This window comes from Staurois parvus, unplaced genomic scaffold (genome assembly GCF_062004578.1).
Source record: "Staurois parvus isolate SC_StPar_1 unplaced genomic scaffold, SC_StPar_1.0 ptg000544l, whole genome shotgun sequence".
In the NCBI taxonomy this organism is placed as follows: Eukaryota; Metazoa; Chordata; class Amphibia; order Anura; family Ranidae; genus Staurois; species Staurois parvus.
In genome coordinates, this window is record NW_028318340.1 from 9,577,115 (window position 1) to 9,589,351 (window position 12,237).

The 12,237-nt window shown below is 42.2% G+C and overlaps 1 protein-coding gene across 3 annotated transcripts in view; it reads right to left on the reverse strand.

Moving 5' to 3' along the window:
• B3GLCT (beta 3-glucosyltransferase) overlaps positions 1-12,237 on the reverse strand; it is a 523,490-nt gene that overhangs the window by 45,829 nt on the left and 465,424 nt on the right. For all 3 annotated transcript variants that reach the window (XM_089690888.1, XM_089690889.1, XM_089690890.1), the window contains one exon: positions 4,064-4,183. In XM_089690888.1, the coding sequence (XP_089547014.1) occupies positions 4,064-4,183 (120 nt within the window). The remainder of the gene's footprint in view (positions 1-4,063; positions 4,184-12,237) is intronic.

Genomic DNA, 12,237 nt, shown 5'->3' on the forward strand with positions numbered 1-12,237 from the left:
ACGTTCACCCAGTGGTCCGTAAATGACATGTACTGTCCCTGACCGTAGTTACAGCTCCACACGTCGGCGCTGCCGTGCACTTTGGCAGAGACCGACATGCTCAAAGACTGGCCCACCATCTCTTCTACATGTGAATGCAGGGCTGGCACTGCCTTTTTGGCGAAGAAATGACAGCTTGGCACTCTCCACCGCGGCGCGGCACAAGCCATCATTTCTCAGAAAGGTGCTGAGTCCACCACTTGGAAAGGGAGGGACTGCAGCACCAGCAACTTGGACAGGAGGACGTTCAGCTTCTGCACCGTCGGGTGCGTGCTCGCAAACTGTTGTCTCTTGGAAACGGATTCCAAGAAAGACTGCTGACGGAATCCGTGAAGAGGAGTAGCAGGAGAAGGAGCATCTGAACGAGCGGAAGATGCCAACGAGCGACAACTCCCCTCAGCAGAGGTGTTGGAGCCTTGACTGGCTGATAGAGGGCGATTGACGTCGGGTGACGGAGCAAGTAACGGAGCGGGTGATGGAGCGGGGGCTGGGGCAGGCAGAACCACCGTATCTTTATCACGGTTTTCCCAGGCCACCAAATGGCGACGCTGCATATGCTGCCGCAACGCTGTAGTCCCAACATGGGCCCCCTGGCCACGCTTGACTTTCTGGCCACATAGTCGACATACGGCTACGTTTACTTCCTCGGGCGGCTTGACGAAAAATTGCCACACCGCCGAGTAGGAAACTTTGCCCCCGCTACTCCTCACTGGCTGACTGCTACTTCCTCCGTGCACACCGGCACCACTACTGGCCGTGGTGGTAGGCTGCAGTGGAGCTGGTGCTCTACTCCGTGGCCGTTTGCCTCCACTGACACTGCTGCGACCCTGCTGCCTCCTGGGCAACCCACCGACTGTTTTGTTCGCTGCCAAGCTGCCACCCTCTTCTCCTGATGATGCGGAAGCAATAGCCTGATGACGACGAGGCTGCCAAGTGCGATCAGCCTCATCATCATCAATTAGGGTCTCCGCCTCACTACTAGCCCCCTCGGCTGCGTGTGGGTCAGGAGACAGACCTGTCTCTAGACCGGCTACCGAGCCACTCTCCTCGCCAGTACTTCTTCGCCTGGCTGCTGAAGAGGCGGATGTCTCCCCCCGTTCCTGACCGCCCTCTGTTAGCTCTTCCTCACTGTACAGTGGGGCTGAGCCCACAGCATGCGATACTTCGCTTGGTGAGGGAACACCAAAGGACAGGGGCAAGTAGAGGATACGTGATTTCAGTGGGCTTGCTCCCGGGCCATGCCAACTAACGGTTGTGTCTGATGTACCCACCGACCGTTGGCTGTAGGTGTCAGAGGTGACCTGGGAAGAGGAAGACGACCGAGCCAACCAATCGATGATGGCAGGGTTGTCGGTGGAGACATGACCGCTGGATGACACCGGGAGCACTGGCCTCTGGCTGCGACTAGTGCTGCCTCGACCCCTTCCTCTGCTGCCACGTCTGCTCGCTCCTAAAACATTGCCTCCTCTGACACTCCTCTGCATGTTGTCTGACATACTCTTTAATTCAAAGATTCTGTGTCCCTGAGTAACAATTCTGTGTCCCTGAGTAACAATTCTGTGTCCCTCAGTAACAATTCTCTGTCCCTCAGTAACAATTCTGTGTCTGTCCCTGAGTAACAATTCTGTGTCCCTGAGTAACAATTCTGTGTCCCTCAGTAACAATTCTGTGTCCCTCAGTAACAATTCTGCGTCCCTCAGTAACAATTCTGTGTCTGTCCCTGAGTAACAATTCTGTGTCCCTCAGTAACAATTCTGTGTCTGTCCCTGAGTAACAATTCTGTGTCTGTCCCTGAGTAACAATTCTGTGTCCCTCAGTAACAATTCTGTGTCCCTCAGTAACAATTCTGTGTCCCTGAGTAACAATTCTGTGTCCCTGAGTAACAATTCTGTGTCCCTCAGTAACAATTCTGTGTCCCTCAGTAACAATTCTGTGTCTGTCCCTGAGTAACAATTCTGTGTCTGTCCCTGAGTAACAATTCTGTGTCTGTCCCTGAGTAACAATTCTGTGTCTGTCCCTGAGTAACAATTCTGTGTCTGTCCCCGAGTAACAATTCTGTGTCTGTCCCCGAGTAACAATTCTGTGTCACTCAGTAACAATTCTGTGTCCCTCAGTAACAATTCTGTGTCCCTGAGTAACAATTCTGTGTCCCTGAGTAACAATTCTGTGTCCCTGAGTAACAATTCTGTGTCTGTCCCTAAGTAACAATTCTGTGTCTGTCCCTCAGTAACAATTCTGTGTCCCTCAGCAACAATTATGTGTCCCTCAGTAACAATTCTGTGTCCCTCAGTAACAATTCTGTGTCTGTCCCTGAGTAACAATTCTGTGTCTGTCCCTGAGTAACAATTCTGTGTCTGACACTGAGTAACAATTCTGTGTCTGACACTGAGTAACAATTCTGTGTCTGTCCCTGAGTAACAATTCTGTGTCCCTCAGTAACAATTCTGTGTCCCTCAGTAACAATTCTGTGTTCCTCAGTAAGAATTCTGTGTCCCTCAGTAACAATTCTATGTACCTCAGTAACAATTCTGTGTCCCTCAGTAAAAATTCTGTGTCTGTCCCTCAGTAACAATTCTGTGTCCCTCAGTAAAAATTCTGTGTCTGTCCCTGAGTAACAATTCTGTGTCTGTCCCTGAGTAACAATTCTGTGTCCCTAAGTAACGATTCTGTGTCCCTAAAGTATCTGTGGCCCTAACTCTGTCCTTAATACAGATAGGTCTGTCTCTGTTGAATGACCGGAGGCAAATGGAGAATTGTAAGATGGCCGCAATTTATAGCTCCACCATTACACAGTGCTGGCTGGCTGGCTGCTGATTAGCTAATGCGATCACATGTCATGAATGAATGCATTATGGGTCAGCGCGCCTTGTCTGCACGCCTTCCCAGAGATCCCCGCTCCGTCGCCGCACATGTCGCCGCCATTTTAGGAAAAATTTCGATTCGCGCATCCGAAGTCTGCTAATTTTCGGATTCGTCGCGAATCGAAATTTTCCTAATATTCAAAACGAATTGCACTTCGCCAAGTTCGATTTGCTCATCTCTAGTTAGACTGACCACCAGAATTTGGTCAATTATGAAGTTGAAACTGGGAAATACATTGACATCCTAAATACAGTTTAAAGATCTAATTGAAATCGAATTATAAAAGGGAAAAAAGTATAGCAATTTTGTCAAATGCACATGCATCTATCATCTGCATTTCGTTGGGTCAATTTCAATCCCACCTTTCTACATACAACTGAAAACACCATTTAACTTTTGCAACTGCTTTGTGATTTCCACAAAAATGGAATCAAAATTTTAATCCCTTTGTTATATTGCCACATCTATGACAGGTAAAAGTATATCTAAAGTTAATATTGTCTCTTACCAGGGGGCTGTATTTTCAGTTTTTTTTCCATTTTTTTTGCCTGGGGATCCTGCCAGAAACAAAATTCCTGTCCTAGTGTGTCAATGCTACCTTACTGTAGTTCTCATCTCCGTAACATAAGAGGAAAATATTTTGTAGTCCACATAGGTGAACTGGAAATGGCTTTTAAACACTGCATGAGATAAGTGCAGCAAAGACAGGGGTCACTGTGTTTCTAGCATGATCAAGAGGTATTTTTTGGCACTTACCAAACAGATATAAGCAAACACTTTAATGGTATTTTAACAGACCGAAGGGGAGCAAATATGAAAATCATTGGTAGGGTTTACACAACAGTTTTCTTGTTACACTTCTTTCGTTGGTGCTCCAATTCAACATCTATAGTTAATTTATTAAAACAGAAATATGGGTAACAAATTGTTTACGATAGATGTAAAAGCAATTTAACCTAACTGCAATGCTGTATGCATCCCAGAGGCTCCAGAATTATTTGCAATTACCGAAAAGTAAAATTAATTAAAATACAGCTGTCTGATTTCCTCATGCCCAATAGCCTAGAAACTGTACAGTAAATAAAAGTGTAGAATATTAAGTGGAAACAGTTTTGTTGATTTAGACTGGAAAGGCATCAAGAAAATTAAATTAATCTCTTACCCGCCTCCACCAGTAATGTAATTGTAACCTCTTGCGCTTAATCCATAACCATAACGCTCTCCCAAAAAGACGGCATCATTAAAATCATAGCAGCTGAGCAGTTTTTGTAATCTTGGGAGACTAAACAGAAAAAAAAAATAATTTTAGAAAAATAAACTATTACAACAATTAAATATTATTATTTACTTCCATTTAAACTTAATCAAAAATGACTTCAGGAAATAAAGTTTTCTGTGAAAAAGATATTAGCCCCACAGACTTTCAGTCATCAAACTGTGAGGCTGCCTTTATCTTTTTCATGCAGTGAACTGCGGTTTTAGGCTAGGAGCGATTGTTGCGGGTGCAGGAATTACACTTGTTCAGGCACCCGCAGCCAAATTGCGCTGCTCTTACAAGACGTGCAGGGCTGCCAGTCATTCTGAATGGCACCCCCACACATCTCAGCCCGCAGCGCATTTGCAGGTGCGAGAACCGCAGGGAAATCGCATTGTCAAGAAGACCATACGGTTTCCTTGCGGCCGCGTTTTTAAAAAAGTACATGCACCTTTTTCCTGCAGGAAATACAGGCACGGCAATCCATTCAAATGAATGAGCTGCTGTGTCCAGGCAAACACGGTCTGCATGGCCCGCAATGGTTTGAACTTAGGCTTAGATAGACTTTACATTTTATTACCATTATGGAAAGTGCATTTTACTGTTAACTCCAAAGATACAATAATCAGGTTTTTAATGCACAACATTAAAAGACATATCATAGCTGAGCACAGGTAATGTGTACTTAGGATGCTAAATGTAAGTATAAGACTGAGGAAGTGGGGTTGTGCTAAGGAAGATGAGGGTCAGTTAAAGGATTACTGTATTAACTGTATCCTTTATGGCCATTTGTTTGAATTCTATTTTTTAACCACTTCACATCTCAAACCTGTACACCCCTATGGAACAGAGCAAATTTTACATTTCAGCTATAGACCTGTTTAAAAAAAGTATCAAAACTAAAAAAGGAAATAACTTTTTTCATTGTGGACCAGTGTTATTAAAAAAAAAATAGTGCTATGGGAGAATAAAAGTACAATTTTATTCTATAATTTAAACTTTTTAAAACAGCAAATATATTTACAGGGGAAATAAGTTCTTTTCCCCCTTTATGTCATTTGCATTTTTTAATATGATCAACAAAACAAATAAAAACAAAAATGTAACTATTAATGGTTAATAAAATAAAGAAAATAAGCAATAAAGTAATAGCTGAAGGGAGAAAGGGAAGAAGGTGTCAACAGAGTTAAATTGAAACAAATCAAAAACAAACCAAAAAAACACCAAAACTTATTTCTAAGTACACAGCAACTCCCAAGTGCTTTTTAAGAGTGGAGAAATGCCAGCAAGTGAGAGTGTGTGTGTGTGTGTGTGTGTGTGTGTGTGAGTGTGTGTGTGGAGGGGGGGGGGGTGCAAGGACTGGATGTACTACATATGCCCTTTGGTGTGTGGAGCACGCCCAGTGTCCTAGACTAGTTGAATTAGACTTAAATTAGTAAAATTTCCTGTTAACCTCTTATTTTAAATCAGCTAAATACATTTCTGGGGCCCTGATGCACAACTTTAACATTTCTTTAGAAAGCAGGCACACCCTGCATAGAAAAGCCATTTTCCTGCCAGCATGATTTACAGATGGACCCTTGTTCTCTGTGGTGAAGCAATGATCTCTCAGCAGAAGTCTGACACTTGCCCCTGCTAATTTACTGCTAGACCTTTCCAATTAGCAGGGAGCATAAGCTTAGCTGACGGCAGAGTTATAAGTCTAACTTAGAAGAGGGAATGTTGAACCTCTGCAGAGAGATAACTAATTTCACACAAAAAGAAAGCAAGGGTCCTTCTTTACAGCATTCTGACAGAGGACAGACCTTTCTACCCAGGCTGTGGCTACTTTCTAAAGAGAATAAACTATAAGACTTTTCTTTTTCACACATTTTCCTTTCTCATCTGGGTTACTGCACTTTACACCATAACACCTAAATAAGCCAGTCTGTGGGTTATTGGCACTTGTTATATTTTAATAGGGTTCACAAGCTGTAACAAGCAGTGCCTCTGTTATATTAGCTGGACGTAAACCAGCTTATTAGTATGCCTTCTGTGTGTACAGCTGTAGAACATCAGTTCAGACAGATATAACAAATGATAAACACTTCACTTATCTATAGTATATTATTTATTGTAATAACACAGACTTAGATATGCAGTAGATTTATTCCCAACACAATGCTGAATAGTTACATCAAGAGAGTGAATTTCTTAAAACATAGGCAGATGCTAGATTAACAAAGTCTTTCAGAAAGTTACAGCTTAAAGAACAATGTACACTTCTGAGAATGATAACTTATCGGTTTCATGACACAATTTATAGAGTTCATATCATAGAAAAAATGATTTTTCTGCTGGAATGTCTTTCATTGCATCCAATGATGATGCAGGAGGAAGAACAATCTGCAATATATTCTCTGGTCTTATTGTATTTTGGCACATCAGGGAGCTTGTAACGATGTTCTTAAATTTTCATTAGTCTCCTAAAAACTTCAGATTTGAATATATATAATGCAAGAGTAGTAAATTGTGAATGTGGTATTTACAAATAGAATGCTATCTGAATCGGGAAAAAATAGCATCTTTGGAGAAGTCCAAGAAAGAGCTTTCCAGCATCATCTTTCCACAGAATATAATGAAGATAACATTTAATTCAGCTTTTAGCTAAGCCATGCATACTGTACATAATTATTTACAGTTTCTTTATTATCATAATAGCTGTATACAAAGGGAAGGTATGATTTCTAATTTGTAACATACTTGTAATTCGAAGTGTGTGAGGGCCACCAAAGCGAATTATCCAAAAATGTGCACAATGCCAATTTGCTTTATTTATATTGTAAAGTGCATCATTCATTACGAGCACATCATACACTATATTGCCAAAAACACTGGGACGCCTGCCTTTACACGCACATGAACTTTAATGACATTCCAGTCTTAGTCCATAGGGTTCAATATTGAGTTGGCGCACCCTTTGCAGCTATAACAGCTTCAACTCTTCTGGGAAGGTTGTCCACAAGGTTTAGGAGTGTGTCTATGGGAATGTTTGACCATTCTTCCAGATGCGCATTTGTGAGGTCAGGCACTGATGTCAGACGAGAAGGCCTGTCTTGCAGTCTCAGCTCTAATTCAACCCTATCGGGTTGAGGTAAGGACTCTGTGCAGGCCAGTCAAGTTCCTCCACCCAAAACTCGCTCATCCATGTCTTTATGGACCTTGCTTTGTGCACTGTTACACATTCACATTGGAACAGGAAGGGGCCATCCCCAAACTGTTCCCACAAAGCTGGGAGCATGAAATTGTCGAAAATGTCATGGTATGCTGATGCCTTAAAAGTTTCTTTCACTAGAACTAAGGGGCCAAGCCCATCCTCCAAAAAACAACCCCACACCGTAATCCCCGCACCACCAAACACTACACTTGGCACAATGCAGTCATGCATTTACCGTTCCAGAGAAAACATCTCCACTGCTCTAGAGTCCAGTGGTGGCATGCTTTACACCACTGCATCCAACACTTTGCATTGCACTTGGTGATGTAAGGCTTGGATGCAGCTGCTCGGCCATGGAAACCCATTCCATGAAGCTCTCTACACACTGTTGTTGTGCTAATCTGAAGTCCATACAAAGTTTGGAGGACTTTAACTACTGACTCTGCAGACAGTTTGCGACTTCTGTGCACTGTGCGCTTTAGCATGAGCTGACCCTGCTCTGTCATTTTACGTGGCCTACCACTTTGTGGCTGAGTTGCTGTTGTTCCCACTTTGTTAGTAACATTAACAGTTGACCATGGAATATTTAAGAAATTTCATGGATGGACTTATTGCACAGGTGGTAAACTATCAAAGTACCACGTTTGAATTCACTGAGCTCCTGAAAACGACCCATTCTTTCACAAATGTCTGTATAAGCAGTCTGCATGCCTAGGTGCTTAATTTTATACACTTGTGGCCATGGAGATGATTGGAACACCTGAATCCAATGATTTGGAGGGGTGTCCCAGTACTTTTAGAAATAGTGTATATTCTATATTGATGTATAGCTATTTTCCTGTTCTTCCTCTTTCAGGTTAAGTAAAGAATGCCATTCTAGTGTAATAACATGGTAGAGTAATAAAATGTATTGCTGCAGCCACTTAAAACATTTTTGCATACATATTTTGTAACCTATGCCCATCAGATTCTATAGCACAATACACCTGGATATACAGTACAATAAGAATGTTGAATATAACAAGAAACACAAGATATGAAGACCCTGGCTATCACAAGTTATAATCTACTTGGAACAAGAAATGATGCAAAATGCAGAGGAAGGACCAGCCACAGATAATTCCATATAACTTGGAGCACAGTTACAGCGGAAATAATGATTCATAATGACAGATTTCTACAATTACTGTTATATTTATTCAATTTGGAAATCTGTAGTGCATGCCAAACAATCAACGAATTTTTCTGAACTGGATGCTTAATGTCCCTGAAAAAAGGGACAAATATTTTGGGCACAAATAAAAAGCAATAACTTTGGAAACGATTTACTAAAACTAGAGCAATCAGAATCTGTTGCAGTTGTGATGGTAGCCAATCAGCTTCTAACTTCATTTAAGCTTTGACAACAAAACCTGGAAGCTGATTGGTTTCTATGCACAGATGCACCAGATTCTGCACTCTCCAGGTTTAGTAAAATAGCCCCCATTGTGTCTGTATACACCTCTTCGTTTGATATACACATATTGGTGGAGAAAAGTAATTGGCTGGCCCTTTCTTCCTGCTTCCTGTGTCTGGTTACTACAGCCTCTGCACGAGGGGTTTGTTCATATCAAAATTCCAGATGTACATCACCGCACGTCCCCGTTATCAACTGATGTCATTGGTTGTTAGGATGCAGGCAGCTAGAAGGTCATAAAAGTGCACAATGAAAACCGGTGGCTTTGTGTGGTAAAAGGCAGTATTGGTCCACCTGCAGGCTTGTATACAATTTTTAGGCATTTTGCCAAGGCACCCTGGTTGAGAAAGGCTGCATTAGATTACAGACAATTAAGTAACCTTAACCATCTCCTGCCCACCATATAAGGAAATTACGGGAGGGCGGTGGTTCTTTCGTTCTCGGAGTACATCATATGACGTCCTCCCACTCTAATTGCGCGTGCGAGCCCTCGGGGCGTGCAGCAATCGGCAGTGCGCTGTGTCCCTGGGACACAGTGGATTACCAATCACTGTAAAGAGCCAATGAAGTCGGCTCTGTCATGTGATCAGCTGTGTCCAATTACAGCTGATCACATGTAAATAGGAAATGCCGGTTATCGACAGTCCTCTCCTCCCACTGACAGCTCATGAGTAGAGGAGCGCCAGTAATCGGCATTACTCAGAGCGGACATCTACACTGATCATCCGTGCCCTGCAGTCACCTGTCAGTGCCCATCAATTCCACCTGTAAGTACCCATAAATGCCACATACCAGTGGCTATCAGTGCACATCAATGCCACATATCAGTGCCTACCAGTGCACATCAATGCTACATATCAGTGCCCATCAGAGTGGCCTTTTAGTGCCGCCTATCAGTGCCAGTCAGTGCCGCCTATCAGTGTCCGTCAGTGCTGCCTATCAATGCTGTCTATCAGTGCAGCCTAACAGTTCCAATTAGTGTCGACTATCAGTGCCTGTCAGTGCCACTTATCAGTCAGTGCCCATCAGTGCCACCTATTAGTGCCATATATGAGTACTGCCTGTCAATGCCCACAAGTGATGCCTGTCCAAGCCCATCAGTGCCACCTATCAGTGCCCATCACTGCAGCCTCATTAGTGCACATCAGCGAAGGAGAAAAATTACTTATTTACTAAATTTTATAATAGAAACTAAGAAAAAACTTTTTTTTTTTTAAATTTCAGTCTTTTATAGTTTGTTTAGCAAAAAATAAAATCCCCAGTGGTGATTAAATACCACCAAAAGAAAGCTCTGTCTAAAAAAAAAAATTATAAAAAGTTTGTTTGGGTGCAGTGTTGCATGACCACGCCATTGTCATTCAAAGTGCGACAGCGCTGAAAGCTGAAAATTGGCCTGGGCAGGAAGGGGGTAAAAATGACCTGTAGGCAAGTGGTTAAATACCTTAATATTATTTTTTCTATATACCAATATGTGCCTGAATGTATCATGCCACATGTTTGCTTGATGGCTTTTGTACTTCATTGAAATAATATTAATAAAGATAATTGAACATGAAAAAATGTACTGAAAAGCATCTGGTGTGAACCAGTCCTAAATAGTAAATGAGTCAGGTATCATCAATAAATGCACTATATAGCCAAAAGTATTGGGACACCCCTAAAAATAATTGAATTCGGGTGTTCCAATCACCTCCATGGCCACAGGTGTATAAAGTCAAGCACCTAGGCATGCAGACTGCTTCTACAAACAATCGTGAAAGAATGGGTCGTTCTCAGGAGCTCAGTGAATTCAAGCGTGGTACCGTGATAGGTTGCCACCTGTGCAATAAGTCCATCCGTGAAATCTCCTTGCTACTAAATATTCCACGGTCAACTGTTAGTGGTATGAATAAGAGGTAAGCAACTGGGAACATCAGCAACTCGGCCATGCAAAATGATAGAACGGGCCCGGCACAAGCTGAAGCGCACAGTGCGCAGAAGTCTCCAACTGTCTGCAGAATCAATAGCTAAAGACCTCAAAATTTCATGTGGCCTTCAGATTAGCACAAGGGTACATAGAGAGCTTCATGAAATGGGTTTCCATGGCCAAGCAGCTGCATCCAAGCCCTACATCACCAAGTGCAATGTAAAGCATCAGATGCAGTGGTATAAAGCCTGCAGCTACTGGACTCTAGAGCAGAGGAGACGTGTTCTCTGGAGTTAAGAATTACGCTTCTCTGTCTGGCAATCCGATGGATGTGTCTGGGTTTGGTGGTTGCCAGCTGAATGGTACTTGCCTGACTGCATTGTGCCAAGTGTAAAGTTTGGTGGAGGGGGGATTATGGTGTGAAGTTGTATTTTAGAGGTTGGGCTCCACAAAATTACCTAGAACTCTCCAACAATGGCGGTTGTTGCAACTTTTTATGTTGCAAGATATTTGCACAACCATTTTTAAAATGCAAATTTTCAGGAAAAAATACAATTTAATTAAGTATATTGCGCACAAAACAATATAATACCAAAATTTGGGGGAATATAAAAGATGATGTTTATGCCCTTGGTTCTTTCATAATCTGCGTGGTTATGACCTCCTTTCCGGTAATTTATATTTGCCTGCTTAGCTTTGGTGAGTGTTTAAATTCTTGACACTCTAATTTCTGATCTCCATTAACACTGTTGACACAAACTTCGCAGCCTGGACCTTTCGCTTCCCTTGCTTTCCCCCCTTTTTTTTTTTTTTGCCCCTCTTTCTCTTCTCTCTATCTACTATGACTCCCATTCTTTTCCTTTTCTTTCTTTCTATTCCCCTTTTTTCTTTTCTTTCTCGACAACCTCTTAGTCTTCGATCAGGCTTAGTCTTCATTTTATCCAGGATTACTTGGTATATGGTTAGCTTATCTCTTCTAGGATAGTCAATGGTACTCATGACATCTTCTCTTATACTGCGATGCTCATTTGGCCTCATGATAGCGTACTGCTTTTGGTTTAGGCTCTGAAGGTTCATGTTCTCCATGCATAGGCTAGTACGCCAATATTCACTTGGTGGAAGTAAGCTGTTATTACCTTCTCTATTGTACATTTTTGAACCTTGAGTACTACAGGCCTATCTCTGCCGTAATTTGCCATGCTTATGTTATCCACAGTGTCGCACTCTGCCATGTTATTTCTTCCTGTATTTTGGTTTAAGCTGTAACTATGACCTGATTGATGCTGTATGTGCATTTCTTTATATTTTCCTGTAACATGTTGTCACTTCTAAATAAACTTTTATGGAATAAAAGATGATGTTATGCGCAGGAAATACTGAACATGTCAAGCTTTAAAATTATGCATGCTTGTGGAATAGTGACAAACTACAGTACATTAAAATATCCAGAGGCGACACTTTAAAAGCCTTTACAGGTTACCAGTTTAGAGTTAAATCAAGTAGTTTTGGGATGCCTTGGGAGT